A 20246-nucleotide genomic window follows, 5' to 3' on the forward strand; every position below is an offset into this window, starting at 1 on the left:
CTGGTGTGTCAGGTGATAGATGCAATTGAGAAAAGGCAGGGTAAAGGGGTAAAATGGGAAGTGAGCCGCCTAGTCAATGCTGCTTTCTCCTGCTCATTTCCAGGCAACGGTGGGGATCATCTTCCGAGTCACTGAACTTCTAACTTTCTTAAGCTGTGAAATGGGAAAAATAATAATGGAACTGTGCATGGTTTCACTTATTTGTGTGCTAGAATGCAGGTTTAAACAGTCTTTCCAAACTTTGATTTGTTTAGAACTTTAAAGCAGAGGAAAAGGCAAGATTGCTGGAAGGCTTGCCGATTTAACATTGACAAAATATTTGGAAGTCGTCCAAAATTATAGGCTTTAGTGAAATGAAAAGGGACTTCATTGGGAAATTACACACACACACACACACACACCTACGTACACTAGAAAAAGCAATGGGCAGAGACCCTCAGGAGGCTCAGAAGGTAGTTTAGGCTCTATTCTTCCATAGCCGTGGAAATCCTGCAATCTCTGTGCCTCTCTGTTTTCTTGTCCATCAAATGATGTTAAGAGGCCATCAGTCCTACTTTTTGTCTCCCCAGACACTGCTACTCCCGCTTTTGTTTTTGAGAACCGAAACACTGTTGTGTATATTTCTGTTGTGATTCTTTTTTTTTTTAAATCCTCACCAGAGAATATGTTTTTTTATTGGTTTTAGAAAGAGAGGAAGGGAAGGAGAGAGAAAAACATGGATGTGTGAGAGAAACATTGATTGGTTGCCTCCCATACGTGCTCCAACTGGAAATTGAATACACAACCTAGGTATATGCCCTTTCTAGGGATTGAACCCACAATCTTGGTGTATGGGACGACGCTCCAGCCAACTGAGTTACTAGGCCAGGGCCTGATTTTTTTTTTTTAAATTTATGTTGGACTGTAACAATTTCCTTTTTAGATATAGAAGTCTCCTTTGCAATAAAGTGCAGCCCTGTTCCTGCTCAGTGTTTCTCTGATCTGGGACAGGGAGAGAAAATCCTGACAACCCAAGGCTCCCAGGACTTTGAAAAAACCCTGATTCATTTCTTTCCTGTCGTTTCTTCATGCCTCACTTCTGGCGATGCTTTGAAAGCACACTGGTCACTATTCTGGTAAATATGTTAAAATGATCAATAACATGATATTATTGGAAAATCACCAAGTCATTTCAAAGGTAAATGGAATGTTAAAGTTGCATGCCAAGATTTCTACTCAAGCATACCTTTTTAATCCTGTTTGAACCTCTTGATATAAATAATCTGTTATTGTTATAAAAACAAAGCTGCATTTTTTCAAACACCTTCATGCTTATGTCAACTTATCAAAAGGAGAGAGATGGGCCTTAGGAAACAATCCTTTTTTTAAACAATATTTAAAAAAATGTTTTACCATATCTAGTAGTTTTCCAATGTCATCTTTTATTTTACATTAAAGAAAAATCTTTTTGCTTTATTAAAAAACATTTTTTCACTAGATGGCTTCAGTTTTTGCTTTTAATATGATGGCAAGCCCAGGGAGATGGCAAAATAAGCTGGCACATTGCCTTGTATCAACCTCCAATGTCAAACCTTAAGAGAAAATAGCCCAGAATTCTGCAGATGAGTTTCTTTTTTGAGATTCTGTGGAGAAATGATCTGTGAATAGTACCGTTGCCCAGTGAATGCAGACTGGATGGCGAAAGACTAATTTCAGCCCTTGCAAAAAAATGGGAACATTTGCTTTTACTTACAATGTCTTCTTAGTGTTAATTTCTCCATAGAAACATTAGTCATGATAGAGTCTTGAAAGCTCCCTAGAGCCTTCAGAGAAGAGCTGACCAACTAGAACATGAAGTTAGAACTACCCTCCTGCAGATCACACATATATGCTTCAACCTTCACTTTCTACTATGAACAGATAGTTACTCTCTTTATTACGATCTGTGATCTCTATCTGTGTTGATGACACCAACTTTGTATTAAAATTCCCCTTCATCACTCTTACTGGTGTCAACCTCATTGAAGCACCCCTTTGCTTTTCTCTTCTACCTCTGCCACAGCCCCTTCACCAGGTGTCTGAACTTCCAAGACGCCTCACTCTAATCCGCCCTATAATCTCCTGCAGACTCACCTTCCCTGAACTCCCTTGCATCATGCAGTATCCACGCCGGAACCCTTTAAGAACTCTCAACTGATCCTATGATAATGTCCAGTCTTCTTAGCCTGACGTTCAGTGCCCTTCATGGTCTGATACCAGTTTCAAGGCTTCTATACTCTCCCACTCTCATGCCCCATCCCTTTGTCACTTGTCCCTGCTTGTCTTCCAGGAGTGGACATTCTCCATCCAACTCATCCATTTTTCAAGGTCCACCTCAAGCCACGCTTTCAAATGCTATTACCTTCCTTGACCATTCTAATTCACAGTGATTTTTTACCACCTCCAAAAAACATAGACTACCCATTGATTTGGCCCTAAATCACACACTGTACTAAAAATGGGTATGTGCAAGTATAGGCTTGTTAGTACTTAATACATGGAATCGAATCATAGAGGTGGGATGAACTTTAGATATCATTCAAGTCAAGTCAACATCTCCTGAAATACAGGAAATTCTCTCCCTCTGGGTGAACACTGGCTGATGAGATGCTGTGCTTCAAAATGTGGCCTTTTCACCTTTGATTTGCTCTTAAAATGAGTGGCAACTGCTTTTTAAGGAAGAAAACACCCCACTCAACCCATTCCAACCAAGTGAGAATCTAATGCTTGGGAGGTTGGGGGGGGGGGGAATGGGTGGTAGTTAGAATCCTCCTGCTGTCACTCTGATTGAGATTTCCCCAAGTCCAACTGAAACGCCTTGTGCCTATTTTTTAATAACCACTCTAAGCACGGTCTGCAGCTCTTTGGTGTCAGCATCATCTGACCGCTTGTTAGAAATGTAAATTCATGGTCCCCGAACCAACTGAACTGGAAACTCTGAGGGTGGGGCCCAAGAATCTGAGTTTCAAGTTAGAGAAGGACTACACCGCCCATATGAAACGGAAAACAGGTGGCCACTTTCTGTGTCTTTGCATACTTAAAAACGGGGCCACTATGCCACCTTTTCTTCAGCTAAATCCCTTATCACTCTACCTGTTTCTTATTTTGCATCCAGCTGGTCACCCACACACTGCACCTTTGACAAGCAGCTGAGGGCACAGGCATAGAAGAGCCCCCCATTCCTCCAGACCTTATCCCTCTGAGGCACAAAGAGAAAAGCAGCTCCAGGTGACCGCACGAAAACCCCCCTTTTTAGACGGGCCCCATGTGGTTTAATTTCCTTAAAAGCCTCGCCGGAAGAGGTTTTGGTGTGTGCGACCCCAGCTGGGCTGGGCCGTAGTTTTTTACCGCGCGGGAGAGAGGCAGGGCGGGCCGAAGGCGAAAAGAGGGTGACTCCTAGTTGTGTTTTGAGTGGTTGCTTGGGTATCTCGCCCCTCCAGCAAACACTCTGTTTCTTGTCATGAAAGGGGAACCCTGTATTTTGTAGACAAGGAGGCAGAGAAGCAACTTTCGAAGGGGTAGGGGGGGGGGGGGCGGGGGAAGACGAGAGATCAAGGCTCCATCTCCCCAGAGGAAAAGGAACCGCGCTGTTTGTCCTGTAACAGCAACACGCTGGGCGACGGGGGCTGCCTGCGTCTTCTGCGGTTTTCCTTGCTCTGGCGCGCGGGGGTTCACTTCCACCCTCTAACGCTCCAGACGTGAAGCGTCAGGCGGGCGCTGCAGTCCTGGCCGCCAGCTCTGCCCCGGCCCCAGCTGCAGGGGATCCCGGCCCCGCGACCGCGCAGCCACTTTCTCCCCGGCCGGGCAGGGGCGGGTCCTCGCGGCCCGGGCGCTGCGCCCCACACGCGATAGGGGTCGCTGCGCCGCGGCGCGCTCGCTGCGCGTTGGATAACGGGGCCGGGCTGGAGGAGAAAGGAAACCTGCCGAGGGAGGCGGCGGCAGCCGAGAGGGAGCGAGGAAGGAGAGTTCACTTTGGCTCCGGTGTCAGCGCGCGGCGGCTGCACGGGCGCTGACGAGGGAGCAGCGAGGGAGCCGGTCGCCCATCCCGGGACGGCTCGGGGAGGGCAGCGAGAAGCCGGATACGAGCGCGCCGGCGGGGCGCGGAGCCGGCGAGCCTGGCGAGCGAGGGAAGCCGCGGGGGGCGCGCCCGGGGCGGGCCCCCGGAGCCGCGCAGGATGCCCCACGAGGAGCTGCCGTCCTTGCAGAGACCCCGCTATGGCTGTAAGTGCGCCGGGCGTGCGGGTTCCCACCGCCGGGGAACCCTCTCCCCGAGGAACGCGTTGGAAAAGCCGAGGGAGCCGGGTGCGCGCCGCGGGGAGAGCGGGAGGACAGCGGCTGTGTGGCTGCAAAGTTGGGAGGTGGAGTTGCAAAGGGGAGGAAGCGACGCCCTCCCACTCTCCCCACACATTTCAGATCCCCAGCTGGCAACACCTACGCTCTACCCGCACCCCCCCCCCCCCCTCCCACCCCCGCCCCGGGGCGCGCCGGCAGCGCTGGGTCTGCGCGCTGGGACCGACCAGGTTGGGGGCTTATGGGTATCAGGTGAGGAGCCCGCGGGGCTCCAGGCCGCTGCCCGCTTGGGCCAGGGGGTGGCGTAAGGGACCGGATTCGGCCGACTCGGAAGGAAAGGAAAGTTTGTTTGCTGCGGCTACAGGTGGGCGCCGAAGTGGTGTGCCCGCGCACTGCGCTCGCGTGGCCAGCGCGGCTTTTCTGGAAGGCAGGCATTTCCTCCTATCGCGCTCCCTCGGGCTTCACCTGAGCCGAAGGAGCCAGTTTGGGCCCCACAGATGTGAACCCTTTCGTGCTGCTGCCGAAGGGAACACCTCCGGCCCCAGCGTCTCCTCGCTCCCCTCTAACCCCGCGGGGACAGTGCCGTGACGCGGGAGGGCTGCCGCGGAGAGAGGAGCGCGCGTGACTAGAACGAGACGGTGTCCATTACCCCAGGGCCTGCCCTCTGAGAGAGGTTGCTTTAGAGGCGGGTCGGGGGTGGATGGAGCCAGATTAGCACCAACCACGTGGCTTCGTGTGCAGAGTTCAGAGTCTTTACTAAACATGTGCCAGGAAGTATTTCTTCTAAAACAAACAGAAAGTTGGCGCTCGTTTGCGCTCTCTCTCTCTCTCTCTCTCTCTCTCTCTCTCTCTCTCTCTCTCTCCCCCTCCCTCTCCCTCTCCTTCTCTCTCTCTCCAGGGTTGGTCCTATTAGTGAGGCTTGGCCAAGGACCACAGGTTAATCTTTGTGGAGGCTGGCCTTGGTGGCAAAAGTACCAGGTTTTGGGTAAGGTGGAGTCGTAGGGTTGTTTTTTTGTGGTTTGCCTGGTTGGGAGGCCCACACACTTGCCTAAGAATAAAAAGGGGAGTAGTCAACTTGTGTAAGTTCCCGCTCCCCTTCCTTGGAATGGAGTGTCAGAGATGGCAAGTTCATTTTCCAGCGTGACCCTGCTGGTGTCAGGCAGTGAGGAGGAGGCCTGGGGAGTCGGCTGAAGCCTCCGTGCTCTAGGGAAATGCATTCAGCAGTTAACCAAGACCCAGTTCTTTGCAGCCTTAGTTTGCACTTTGGTAAACCACACAGACAGCAGAGTTCCTTGGGTGCAAGGAGGCATGCTGGGCTCATCCAAATTGGAGAAAGCCCTTTATATATGTGACAAGCTCCCAGAACATATAGTAGCACAAGCATGTCAAACTCAAAGGCTAACACGGGCCAAACAAGGTTTGTTTATGTGGGCCGCAAAAAAAAACACAAAAGCTTCAATTTTCATAGAAACGTAGGTTTATTTGGATAGAGACATGCTGAATACGAAGGGCTGAAATAAATGAGTAATTGTTAACATAAAATAATAGAACATTTTAATAAAATTAACATTTTTTCTTGAACATTCACTTACCAGACACTGAATAACTGCACAAATTAATAAGTGTAACAAAAATAAATCTATTTTTCTTGTTCTCCGAGAGCAAAATATTTCCTGTTGCGCGCACCAAACAAATCAGTCCAAGACTAATGATGTGACAATCGGCTGCTAAAATATTTGCTGCTAGTATTAGTGGAGAGAAATGGTGCACCTGCATGTAAGGCGTGTAAGGGAAATGGATGCAACATTATCATAGTAATCAGTCATTAGCGAACGTTGTAGTTCGTTATTCATAATTATGTATAACAGAATATTGTAAAAATTAAGTTAAGACATTTTTATTAAAGCGTTTCTTACATAACATTATATTGGCTGGGCCACAAAAAATCCATGTGGGCCGCATGTGGCCCCTAGGCCGCGAGTTTGACATGCTTGTAGTAGCATCACTGTCAAATTATAAGATGACCACGAAGTCTGGAAACTGGGTGAATATGTCACCTTTTAAACCATGGTCTGTTCCGTGTGCGGCCCTTCACTAGTTCATTGTGGTGTGAAAAGTTGCAGTGAGTGGAGTGTGTTCATGCAGCTTTCCATCTGTCTCTGCATGTGCATCTGACATGTTGCTTCGTTTTCATTAATCACACCCCTCAGAAGCAGCAGTCGAGGAAGTCAGATCCCACGGGCATGAAGAGCGCTCCACATGGCCACTGTCTTAGGAAATCATCATCCAGCTTTCCTCCCGATTCTGGTCCCATAAGCCACCTTGTCAGAATCACTCCTGTTTCCCTTCCCCCAGGTCATGAAGAGCTGGCATTCTTTGGTCACTTCATGTAGTAGAAAGTGGGAAATATTTGCCAGTTTCCGGACTTTTGGACCGCCCTGAAATGTTAAAGCTTTAATGCCACAGCCTGTAAGGTCCTAAAATGAACATTTCTCTGATTTTGATACCAGTTGTGTGACTGGCACATGTTCGTAATCTATTTTGAAAGTATCTGGTGGCATATACATTAGTGTTAATAAGTGCTACCTAAGATTGACTATTGATGCAAAAGAGGATGATATGATGTCTTAGGATAGATCATTTCTGGTTGTTGTTGGCTTTCTGGGCTTCTGTCAACACAAGGACAAGGCAGGCTTGTCCTTGTGTGTTGCATGATCGGGCTTCACGTTTTACTTTTTGTGGGTTTGGTAAGTACAGGTTCAATAAAACCTCAAACTATACCAAACAGACTTTATCCCAGACATTTAAAAATAAGCAAAGTCCCGATACATTCCCTGTTCATTGTTACCATTTCAGTTCCAGTGTTGTACACTTTGAGTAAAAGGAACTTGAGACAGGGCTTTAAAAACAGCATTTTGGTAGTTTGAATTAAGTTGTTAGAGTTGTTTCAGGTCTGGTCTTCTGTTTGCCATCTCTCCTTCTCCCCTTGAAATGCCTTTTAATTTAGTAATTCTTGTACAGGGTAAATAAGCTCAGCTCAGACTGTTAGAGTATCTTTCCTCTCTGCCGGGCTGAGTGTCTGTAAAACACTGTGGAGTGAGCTGTACTTGAGAGATTTCTCAATGAGTTCTCCAGGAAGGCGCCCTTCTCAGATTTCTCTCTTTCCTTCTTCTTTTTTTCTGGCATGAGAGATTGCTGAAATCTTCCTGATTACACATTGGTGCAGTGAATTAAAACGAAAGAGACCACTTTCTGTTTAATTCCTGCTGCTTTCATGTTGGCCACATCCCCTGCAACCTGTGAAGTTATTTTGTGTGGTATTACTACAGAACAAACTTAAAATATCAGCTTTTCACTAGATGCAGTTCTGCAGGAAAGAATAAAAAAAAAAAAAAAGGGAAAGGTGGAAACTGCTGTACTAATTTAGACAAAACTAGAAGAGTATGTATTATAACCAGAATGTTTTTTTACACTCAAAACCAAATTTAAATGACACTTTAGGTATATGTTCAGAAATGACTTTTGTGCTGTTGTAATGAATTATGATGTATTTTCAAAGTAATTCTTAAAATAACATTTCTACCATGATCTCTCAAAAGTTTTGTTCTAGTTAAAATTGAGAGTTAAAAAGGCCAGTAAGGGCAAAAGTGGGGCTTTGGGACCAGATTTATCACTAACTCATTCAACATTTAAGTGCCTACTGTGGGTCTGTAATCAACGTTCATGTAGTAGGAGCTGTGGTTATCTACCTTTTGCATTCCTTTCCTCTCATGAGAAACATTGTAAAATTAATAGTAATCAAGGTTTCACTGTTGGTTTCTTTTAAAACGAGCAACATACACCCTGTGTGTGTGTGTGTGAGTGTATGTGTGAGTGAGAGTGTGTGTGTGTGTTGCAGAGGAAGGAAGGTTCTGGCCGATGCTTTGAGCTTTTGAATAATGCTCTTGTCTGAATAGTGGGATTTCTAAATCACCTGGTAACTGGAATATTGGAGTTGCCCACTCCAATAAGTAAACTTACCTCTTTACCAGCATCAGCCGGAGATGAAAAAATGTCAGTTCTGAACTAGTTAAACTTGGGTGTGTAAAACAGGATTGAATGCATCTGTGTTTAATGCAGCATGGCTCTAACATTCTGTTAGTGCTTTCATTCGAACTGCAGAAGGTTTGAGATGTGTGCAGTGTCCCTGTGATGCTGTCTTTGGGAGACAAAAAGTCAAGTCACTCCTTCATATGCTAATGTTTCGGTTGAGCATTGCACGAGGAGCTTTAAGGTCAACAGCTAAAGTGTTGTTTTAGTATGCTTTTAACTTTAATTACACATGTTGTTAGCCAAATGACTTGTTTGGGAGAGTTGAAGCTTGCAATACAGAGTTTGTTTTAGATTTTAGTGTTACTTAGGATGTTAGCTAACCCCTTTGCTGTTACCCCTCACCTTTCTACTCCAAAAGCTTTTAACAGCTCATTTTATTTAAAAGGTTAGTATCCACACAAAATAACCAAGAGAGAAACAAAGGACACTCCGCTTCTGATTTGGTAGTCAGATAAGTCGGACAGGGTGGTAGGCAGTTCAGCATGGGTGTGGAATTAAGGTGTGTGAAGTATTCCTAGCGGCTGCTCTTCCTGTGCTATTGTTATCAGCTGCTCATTATCTTTGAGCAGGCCACTAGCTTCCCCATTTCACAAAGAAGCTGAAATCCAGGATGTTGTCTCCTGCCGTTAGCAGGTTACAGTGGGAACTGGAAAGCCAGCGCTTGTCTATATTCAGAACCTGAAGCTCATGGGCTATGGCCAGTTCACCTCCCTTGAATGGACTGTAGGTGTTTCACCCCTTGTGTCTGTTTAAGGCGTTTGCCATGACTTCATCAAACTTCAGAAACCTGTAGCCATTTGGATAGTACGAGCTTAAAAGATGATGCATGGGATTCTCTAAAGTTGATCCCCCAACCCACCTGCCCCAAGGAAAAGCATAGAATACGTGGGCTTTTTACAGAGTACATTCAGGCCTCATTAAAGGATTGCACGTCTATGTAGAGACTTACCATCGCACTTCGAGGCACTGAAATAAAAGAAAGGCTTTTCCATAACATAATGGCATGCTCCAATGACTAGAAATACGATAATTTGTAAAACACACTTTATTACATACACTGACCATGCCTTAAAGTTTGAGGTTGATGAGAAATCAGGCAGAAGCTTGCAGTGAGCTGACTGACCGATACTTTTTCACCTTCCTGTTCTATTTCAGTTTTCTCCCTTGAAAGGCATGATGGTGTTGATGAAATGGCAGAAGCGTTGGAGTTGAGTAGATGTGGGTTCGAATTCAGACTTGGCCATTGACTGCCCTTGTAGCCCTGAGGGTTTCTCCTGTAGTTTGAAAGGTGTTTTATATTCCTGTAACAGTGGCTGTTGTGGGTTCCTGGCACATGTGTGAAACAAATAGCAGTCATTCAATTAATTGGGCACCTAACATGTACAGCCTACTATAGATAAAGGAAAAATGACTAAGATGTTTACAGCTTATAAGAAAACCTGGAAGGTAAAGAATAGCGCTTATACTAGAGGCTTGGTGCATGAATTCATGCATGGGTGGGGTCCAGCTGACCTGCCCCAATGGGGGCCCATCAGGCCGGGCTGGTGGGGATGGGCCGTCATAGCCACTGGTCATTCTGGTGGTTCTGGTCGTTCTTCTGGTCCGGTCGCTGGCCTTTTATATATATAGATTAGTGTACCTTCAAGATCTGTCGCAGTGAAGACATGAGAGTGATTGACCGGTTTAAATGGGGGCAATGGGGACTGCCACAAAAGTTTTGAGTTTGAACATGACCTTGAAGGAAGGTCAGAGGAAAACTGAAAGGCATCTCAGTGTATTTGTTGTGTGGGTAGTTTGGTGAGGTTGAAGCTCAGGGTGTATGGATGGTGCTGTGGAACAGAGTTGTAGCTGGAATGGGTTTATCATGGAATCCTTTATATGTAGGCAACTAAGGGCAAGTTGAGTTGTCTTGGGGAGAGAAGCTTGAGCCACTCTCTCACGGAAGCAAAAGGATCTTTTTTTCCTTTTAAACTTTTCATTACACTTCCATTGATGAGTGGTCCAGTGAAGTTGGGAATGGTGGGAAGGTTAGGTGTGGTTGGAGTGCATGGTGTTGGGAACTGAGGGAGGGTGGGTGGGGCTTGGGATGGGTGCCTTTGCTGCCCTCTTCTCTCTCTCTTTGGCTCAGAGGCATCTTAGCCATGCTTCTGGGTTTGGGAATTCTTTTGGATGGGCTGGTTTGTCAGGTAGTTCTGCTTAGGATAGACTAGAAGTTACTGTACAGTGATTATGCTTTTGGAATTGATGCCATTCAATGATACGAAGAGAGGTAGGGGTAGACTCTCTTGCTGGAGCCTAGCAGACTCCAGTCAGGGAGACAGACAACTAACCCTAAACTATCCCAGAAGGTAAATTCTTTGAGAGCAGGTAAGAAAAAAGGGGTAGGCAAGGATCTTGGCGAGGACCCTTGTGCAAGGGGGAAAAAACGCCTCTGTGTGGTTACCTCTTCACTGTGCTTGCAGGTTTTTGTCAAGTAAGTGTAAACACACAGCACATGCCTGCATGCTTATTTACTGAATTCACTGTGTTTTTGATTTGAGCATACACATGGACCACATCCAAACCCAGGCATTGATTTCTATACAGCTTTGTGTTTATTTTGGTATGGCTTTAAGGTTGCTTTTCTCCCTTCTGGGAAACAAATGTGATTTGGAAGATCAAGTCCAACATCCCCACTGACGAAGGGATTAAGTGAGATCAGCTCCTTAAGGATGGAGGTGGAGGTAGTGCTCTTAGGAGCCACTGGGAAGGCTAATGAGCTGGAGAGACTTTTTGTATAAAAGGGAGGCTCCAAGCCTGGCAATTCTAATCCTTGCAGGGGTGTCTGGACAGTAAGGGTTGTATAATGTCCTCTTCCTCCATTTTTTTTTTCCCTCTAGGACAACTTAAAGTAAGTGTTTCACTCTTTCACTTATTCACAGTTTTTGGAACAGTTGAATGTTAGCGAAATACTGTTTGATAGGCTTACGTGCACCAGGTCATCCCCACATTGCAGGGAAACTACAGATTGTTTATTCTGCTATTGCTTAAAGATAGAAGGATATCCCTATGATATTGCGTGGGATCCCCCCAAAGATGACTTTTAATTATTCTCCTTTTCCATTACTACTAAATCTCTGATGGAAGACATTTCATATCATTTAAAAAAAATTAAGGTAGATTAGTTCCTGATAATTTTGTCTCAATTCTCATATTTTACTGCCAAAATGAATTTAAACTTAAGCAGTGTCAATGCATTTCCTTAGTCATCTCCATATAAAAAAAAGACTTGACTTGAATGTGATTGAGTCAACATATATTTCAAATACTTAAGTAATGTTTATGCTCAGTAAGCAGCTGGTAGCCTGGTACCCTGGTACCGTGGCACCTAGAAGAGGCTTAATACTTTCTTTAATATTTGCTGTTATTACAGCTCTTCCTTAAAATATCTACACTGTACTGTTTGTGCAAACGAGGAACATGCTTCTATTATCTGTCAAATTAAAGATAATCTCAGTAGCTTTCAAGTGCCAGGCAAATATTTAATGTTGAGTTTAGGTTTACTTTCACTCTCTGTGGAACCTATGCGAGTTATTTTGATTTCTCTGTGCCTCCATTTTTTTGTTTGTTTGTTAGTTTTTGTTTATTTTTTTACCTATAAAATGCAGGTGGGAAAGTGCATGTTCAAAGGGTGAAATGGCTTAATGCATGAAAACATTAAGATGTGCGAATTGCCTGTTACAAAACAGTCACGGGGATGTCAAATACAGCATAGGGACTATAGTCAATACTATTGTAATAACTCTGTATGGGGTCAGATGGGTACTCTACTTCCTGGGGTGATCACTTCATAAGTTGTATAAATGTTTAATCACTGTGTTGTACACCTGAAACTAATATAATATTGTATGTCAACTGTAATTGGAAAAAAATCTTCTTTTTAAAGAAAGAAACTTTACTGTTCAGAATGTGCTTCCACAGAGTCAGCACTTAAACAGTGACGGTGATGACACCAAAACCACCCTTACCACCATAGCCCCTCACTGTCTCCCATTCCCGCGTCCCTTTCTCACTTTAACAGGAAGGATTTAAAATCTTGGCTCCATAGTCTCTTGAAAGCATATACGCATGGGGAAATTCTTCATCTATATGGCAATGGAGCCCATCTCAATGTGGGTGGAGATCAAATTTAGTATTGTTGATATACGTAAAAAAACACCCCAATGTAGATATTACTATTTCCAAAGGAAGTTGGATGGGGATTGAGTTTCTACACTGCTTTTTGGGTCATTTTTGAAATGATCGTGGTAGGTTTGGGTTTGATCCCAGGGCTGGGTGTGTGCCTGAGGCAATCGATGTTTCTCTCTCACATTGATGTCTCTCTCTCTCCGCCTCCCTCTCCTTCCCTCTCTCTCTAGAATCAATGAAAACCATATCTTCTGGTGAAGATTTTTTTAAAAAGAAATGGTTGTGGTAGTTGTCACTACCTTAGTGAGGAATTGTCACTCTGCAGTTACTAGCCATCCTGTTGCCTCCTTCATGGTTACATGGCTCATTGCTGCTGCTGCTGGTTTGAAAGCCCAAGGGTTCTTTTTTTTTTTCTTTTTCTTTATTGATCAAGGTATTACATATGTGTCCTTATCCCCTCATTGCCCCCACAACCCCCCACTCATGCCCTCATCCCCCTGGTGTCTGTGTCCATTGGTTAGGCCTATATGCATGCATACAAGTCCTTTGGTTGATCTCTCTTCCTTACCCCCACCCTCCTCTACCTTCCCTCTGAGATTTGATGGTCTGATCGATGCTTCCCTGTCTCTGGATCTGTTTTTGTTCATCAGTTTATGTTGTTCATTATATTCCACAAATGAGTGAGATCATGTGATATTTATCTTTCTCTGACTGACTTATTTCGCTTAGCATAATGCTCTCCAGTTCCATCCATGCTGTTGCAAATGGTAAGAATTCTTTCTTTTTTACAGCAGCATAGTAGTCCATTGTGTAGATGTACCACTGTTTTCCTTGTATAGATGTACCGCTTATCTGTTGATTGGCACTTAGGCTGTTTCCAAATCTTAGCTATGGTAAATAGTGCTGCTATGAACATAGGGGTGCATAATGCTATCAAAATGGGAAGGAGCTACTTGAGTAAGTTCATCTTTGTGCCTGGTTCAGATTGCAGAGCTTGACTTGGCTACCAGGATCAGCCAACCTTCTGGTCAACCTGGTGTTTGAAGGGAGGTGGGGAAGAGGAGGGGGAAGTACAGAGTTCATCAGACACCCCTTAGGGTTTACTACCTCTAGAAAGTTAGTGAAGTTTTAGTTCCATGGCCCCAATGAAGCTCAACTTACAGGAATAACTGGAACGTTGGAACCATTAGAAATAGAGAAACTGGGCTGCTTTTCACTTGCTCACTTTGATTCCTCATTCATTCTACCTCCCTCCCCTTTCTGCCAATTTGTTTGTTTAGTTCCGGCAAGTTTCATATAAATGTTTCCTGTTGACCTGTCTACTCACTTCCCCAAAAAGAGATTATTGGAATCAGCCAGACTTGGCTGGTTCCTACCTGGGTTCTTGGGTACACCCATCACTTTGGAGTTCTCTGCCTCAGCTCTGGGCTGACCAGGTAGGCTTTACAGGGTGTGGTAGGGGGCCTGGCAAGATGTCAGTCATACAGAGTCTGAGTTCTCTCTCCACCCACCCCCTAAGCTTTGGTCCCCCCCCCCCCCCCATATGATCCATTGTCTTTCCAGAGTCTTGCTCCTATTAGGAAGTTTGTCTGAGAAACGGTCAAATGCAAACATGTTTTCACTTTCATTCTATCTCTGAGTTTTATTTTCCAAAAAAAGAAAATACTCATTAAAAAATAGATATTAGATAGATACAGTTCTCTCTCCACGAGAAGCAGGGCCACATGAGTCCTCGCCTTGCGTAGGCACTGACTGTGTGACGGTCCCAGAGCTTTCTTCCTCAGTTCTCCAATACTAGAATGTTTGCTGTTGTCAGTTTGAATTTGCCAACAGTTCAGAGGATTGTACCTGCATGTTCCTCATTGACTCTGGCTATAACTTTCACATTCAATTAGGTGAACTCTGAGAAAGAAATGAAACTTTTAATGGGCTTCCATGTAGCAGTTTTGAAATCTCTGAAAATCTTTAATCTGTACAGTAGGACAAACAACATTTAGCAACCAAACAGGGAAAGTACACTTAACCTGTGTACCTGTGAATATCTCTAGAAGGTTATGCAAACATCTCTTTAAAGGTTGCCTTTGTGTGGGGGACTGAGGGCAAGGGTGGGAATACTATTTGAAATTGTTTTTTTCCATGTGTTACCTTTCAATAAAAACAAAGCCAGTGTGTTTTGAAAATACTACATGGATTGCCCTGAGGAAAGCACGGATAAAATAGAACAGCAATATAATCCCTGAGGGTGGGGACCGTGTCTTTTGGTCTCTGCTATAGCTCCAATGTCCGGGTACATAAGTCAGTCAACATGTCTGCAGTGATTCTTTCTAGATCAGTGACTTTCAACCTTTTTCATCTCATGGCTATTGTTGTGTTGGCTGTTGTTATTTTTTTTATTTGACAATCGAAGGGAAAAGAGGTCAGTACCCCTGACTAAATAGCCAGGCATTGCATGTTTTAAAAATTCTTGTGGGCCCTGGCCAGTATGGTTCATTGGAGTGTTATCCTCTATACTGAAAGGTTGAGGGTTCAGTTTCTGGTCAGGGCACATGCCCAGATTGTGGATTCCATCCCCAGTCGGGGTATGTTCAAGAGGCAACAGATCGATGTTTCCCTCTCACATCGGTGTTTCTCTCTCCATTCCTCTCTCTCTAAAAAATCGATAAATAAGTAAAATTTTAAGAATGCTATAAAAAATTCTTGCGGTGCACCAGTTGAAAATTGCTGTTCGAGATCGTTGATGAATGAAACACTTTTTTTCCTTCTCTAAATTTCCTACTATAAAAATGTGTCTATAGTTAGAAAAATTACAGCAGTTACCTTTTACTGCTCAAGATACAAAGTTCTCATTAGCTATAAACTGTGTCTTGGGAAAATTAAGGTCTGTTATTATTGGAAGGAGGTGTAATTTTCCAGGTGTATATATGTGTGTGTATGCATGTATGTGTGCATTTGTGCGTGTGCATGAGAGAGAGATTGAGAGACAGAGATGGAAAGACTGAAGTGTTGAAGGTCCAGGACTCTGTCTGTTACGCTGTATAGAGACAATGAGAGGTTCGATTAAAAACATAAGGAATCAACATAGTGAAGTTAGCAATGGTGACATACTCAAAAGCCCAGGTGCGCAGTAGCTACTCAAGGTTTTTAAAATTTGTGGAGAGAAAGACTATAGGAAGCTTATCTGTAAAAGGCAATAAGGAATCAAGAATAGTGTCCACATATAATAAAGGTTGCTGACATAAAAGGAGGGGATTATTCTCTGGACTCAAGGAGAACCTCAAGAGCCTGGAAGGACATAGAACACCCATGACTTCTCTTTCATGCATTAGGAGGTGCAGGGTGCTGTGTGTGCATGACAGGACTTACATGGGGTTTGCAGACCCAGGGCCTTCAGGGGTCAAGTGTGACTGGAGCCTTATATAAACATGATAAGGAGCTTTGGAGAGTCCCTCCACTGGAGATGGCCTTTGCTATCTTAGTCCCTCAACTTGGTAGGAAAATATTTGTGAACAGTGAACAGTCAAAACCAGATCCGTCTATGGCAGCCACGGGCAAACTACGGCCCGCAGGCCGGATCCGGCCCGTTCGGCTGTTCTATCCGGCCCGCGGAGCCGAAAGAGCGGAGGGTTCTCTTGCTCTCCCCTCCGCTCCTTCACCAGCAGCAGTGTTAACATGTATTAGTTCACACAAACACTCCATCCGTGCTTTTGTTCCGGCCCTCCGGTCCAGTTTAAGAACCCATTGTGGCCCTCGAGTCAAAAAGTTTGCCCACCCCTGGTATGGGCTTCTTGGCTTCTTGGAAGCTGCCATTGTCCCCTGCCATTATGTTGTAAACTCAGGTAGCTGTGATGAAGTATTGTCACCTTAAGATGATGAGAGACATGAAACACCATGATGGCAAGGTCAGCATCTAGCATCCGAAGTCTTAGATTGAGGTGTCACTTTGTGACATTGGGTATGACTTTTCTGAGCTTCCGTCTACATCTGAAAAAAAATGAGTTTATATTATTTGCATGACCATTTGATGTAGTCTTAATAGTGTTGGAAAGGGTTTATCACTTAATCACCTATCTCAAAATAGTGCCACTTTAGTTTTTGTGACATATGCTGTTTGGAATGGGACTTCTTTCCCCCTCCTCCAGCTTTAAAGGCAAGTTCTTGGCTTTTGGTAACAATTTGTTTGATATATCCATTTTCCAAATCCTAATATATAATCTTTGGCCAGGTCCTTCCTTGTCCATTGGAGCATTTCTCTTACTAGGAGTGTAAATGTTGAAAACACAGGTGAGTAATAGGATCCTGAAAATTAAAAAGACTTATCAAGAATTGCATCTTTGAGACTCTGCTAGGAGAATGTTTCGTGCAGGGAGACGTCTTTGTGACACAGGAAATCTGCTTTTTTAACAACTCAGCGATGAAACCTGGAAAGGTTTACCTTTTGTCTCCTACTCTGCTGATAGAACTCATTTCTTTATAAAGTTGAGGTTGTTGTGGTTTATTGTTAAATAAAAGAGGGGTGAAAGGCAGGACAGTTGGGTCATCTGGGGGCCCGAGAAGATTTCCCAGAGGGCCAGCCTCCCAGGTTAATTGCACGTCTTTGACTGCCATCCACACCATCGTCATGTCACATCCTGGCTTAGAGCTCTTGTAGCTTAGTTGTCAACCTGGTTGCCCATTAGAATCTCCAGAGGAACTTAACAAATAAATCTCTGATTTCCTAGGTCTCATCCCCAGATGTTCGGTGTATTTATTTTGGGGTAGGGTTCTGGCATAGGTATTTATGGTTTTGTGTTTCTATTAAATATTTTTGAACCCTCAACACCTCAAAGAGCAATACAGTGAACATCCATTCATTTCACTTAGCTTCACCAACTGTTAGCACCTTGTCACACCATTCCACGTGCAGACATTAGCAGCTCACCACTAAACGCTTCAGCACGTGTCTCAGGCACCGACAAGGACGCTCGCCTTCACAACCACATCCTCAGTACCCCGGGTTCAAGTTCACCATCCAACATAAATTCCACACCAAGATTTTCCCCATCTGTCCTTGGTTTGGATCCAGGGTCCAGTCAAGTTTCTCACGTTGCCTTTGGCTGTAATGTCCCTTTGGTCCACCCCTGGCTGGAGCTCCTGTATCCCTCTCCATTCAGTGACGTTGACTGTCCTGAGGAACCCAGGTCTGCCTCCTGGTATGAGTGCCTCCCGAGTGACACTGTTTCCTTTGGCTGCATCACATCGGGACCACCATGTCCACCCTCCCACTAGTGGCAATGAATAAATACTTTAAAAAATTCCCCTAGGATGCCCGGCAGGTGTGGCTCACCTGTTGAGCCTCGACCCAGGAACCAAGAGGTCACCAGTTCGATTCCTGGTCAGGGTACATGCCTGGGTTACAGGCTCGATCCCCAGTAGGGAGTGTGCAGGAGACAGCCGATGGATGATGTTCCTCTCTCATTGATGGTTCTATCTCCCTATCCCTTTTCCTTCCTCTTTCTCTAAAAATCAATAAAAAACATATTTTAAAAAGTTCCCTAGGAGATTCTAATGTACAGCCAAAGTTTGTAATTCGTTGAATTAGTCAAAATCCCTCACTCTGTATATGTGTGTTTATTGTAAAATATACATTAAAGTACTATTTTAACTATTTTAAGCATACAGTTCTGTGGCATTAAGTACATTCACATTGTTGTGTAGCCATCACCACTTTTTTGTCTTTATAACTCATTGAACAATAACTCCCCATTCCCTTTCCCCCCAGCCCCTGGCAACCAAACCACCCTTCTACTTTCTGTTTCTATGCTTTTGATTACTGTAGATATCTTACATAAGTGAAATCATACAATGTTTGTCTTTTAGTGACTGGTTTATTTCACTTAGTATAATGTCCTCAGAGTTTACCCAAGTTGCAGGATGTGTCAAAATTTCCTTCCTTTTCAAGGCTGAATCATGATCCATTGCATATATATATCACATTTTGTTTATCCATTCATCCCTCAGTGGACATTTGGATTGCTTCTATCTTTTGTCTATTGTGAATAACACTGCTGTGAACATTGGCGTACAGGTATACATTTGAGTCCCTGCTTTTACTTCTTTTGGGTATATACCCAGAAATGGAATTTGCTGGTTCATATGGCAATTCTATGTTTAATTTATGAAGAATGGCCACACCCATCTTGTGTGAATTGTGTGTGTGTGTGTGTGTGTGTGTGTGTGTTGTTGTTTTTTTTAAACCAGTGAAGATGACAACTCTAATTCATTCTTATACACAGAGCACTCTAGGGCTAGATGGGTGGAGGTGGCCAGAGGCCAGCATCCTCACTGGTCATGGGGCTTGGCTGGGTGATGAATGGGCCCAGGTGTCACAGCACAGGGTTTGGGGGGCAACAGACATGGGCATTAGGACACACACTCCTCTTATATTTCAATGGAGTGAGTTGAGGCAGCCTCAGAAGGGTGAAATATCTTTGGGTTCAAGTAATAACGCAGAATGCAGGCCTCCTGACTCCTGTTCAGATTACCTCCCCAGGGGCATGTGTGGATCCATTCTTCAAAAGGGACAATGGTAAAGGGTATAAAAATCTAGCTGTTGTAAGATTTACTTCTTTGTGACCTTAGGTGGTATGTAGCACAAGGTTTAGCATGTAGTATTTCATTTATATTATGTACAACTTTTTTATTTATTTATTTTTGCATATGTACAACTTTTTAAAGAGTTTAGTTTTGGGTTAGTAATTTAAATAGTATTAGAACATAGGCAATAAGTTGCTTTTGGTCTCTCTATAAACAGTGCTAATGGAGGTAACATGTTGCCTCTCTGGGGTGTATAGGATTTTAAAAACAGAATATTGTTTTAGTTGTAAACCTGACTCCTCCATATACTAGCTGTGTGACCTTGGGCAAAGTCTTAACTTCCCTGGTTGTCAACTGTAAAATGAGGATACTAATAGTAATCAGAATCAAATGAATCAATCTATATAAAGTCCTTGGTGCCTGGTACAGAGAACCTACTCATTCAGTGCAAGGTCTTAAATATATTTCCCATCAATTTCAAAGATATTACTTAGATAATCCCAATTATCCCATAGATAATCCCAATTATCCTCAGAAGTATTATTTGAAATGCAGGTACTTTTAAGTGAGTTATTATGGTTTTGCTGGACTTGGTATTTCTATTTGGCTGTCTTGTGACCGACTGGCAGCATGAAAGCTAGCAAAAGCATGAAAGCCAGGCCTCTAGAACATCTGTGGACTGAAAGTAAGGGAAAGGAGGAACTATTTCCTGTGGGTGGGTGTTGGTCGTTTTAAATACTGCTTAATCCGGGTCCAGATTAAGAAAGTGTGGAGGATCCCAGCTTCATTGTGCCCGGCCAAGGTGGACCCGGACTAGGGAGCCTGCTGTTTTGGAAAGCTGGTCATTCTTCTACCCCTGTTGGAAATGAGCTGAGAATTATAACAGTCTAACTCCACGTAACCAAGTTGTTGTCTCTTAATGATTAGTTTAGAAATGTGCTAAGTATTGTTTATGGAGTTTTATCAAGAGAAAATGTTGGCTCTGCAGAACAGCCTAGGAAGCACTGAAGCTGGGACAGTCCTACCTCAGTGGAAGATCCTGATCTGGGAGAGACACCCTGTAGTGCTTCATGCCTGGGAGGACGGGACAGGACCCCGAGAGGTGG

General features: G+C 44.2%; 1 protein-coding gene across 1 annotated transcript in view; it reads left to right on the forward strand.

Moving 5' to 3' along the window:
- Positions 1-3832: 3832 nt before the first annotated feature.
- Positions 3833-20246, forward strand: part of IQGAP2 (IQ motif containing GTPase activating protein 2) — a 267786-nt gene continuing 251372 nt past the window's right edge. The window contains exon 1 of the mRNA XM_036308005.1: positions 3833-4239. Coding sequence (XP_036163898.1) covers positions 4194-4239 — 46 coding nt within the window. The 5' untranslated portion in view covers positions 3833-4193. The remainder of the gene's footprint in view (positions 4240-20246) is intronic.

The sequence above is a fragment of the Myotis myotis genome, unplaced genomic scaffold (assembly GCF_014108235.1).
Source record: "Myotis myotis isolate mMyoMyo1 unplaced genomic scaffold, mMyoMyo1.p scaffold_m19_p_5, whole genome shotgun sequence".
Lineage (NCBI taxonomy): Eukaryota > Metazoa > Chordata > Mammalia > Chiroptera > Vespertilionidae > Myotis > Myotis myotis.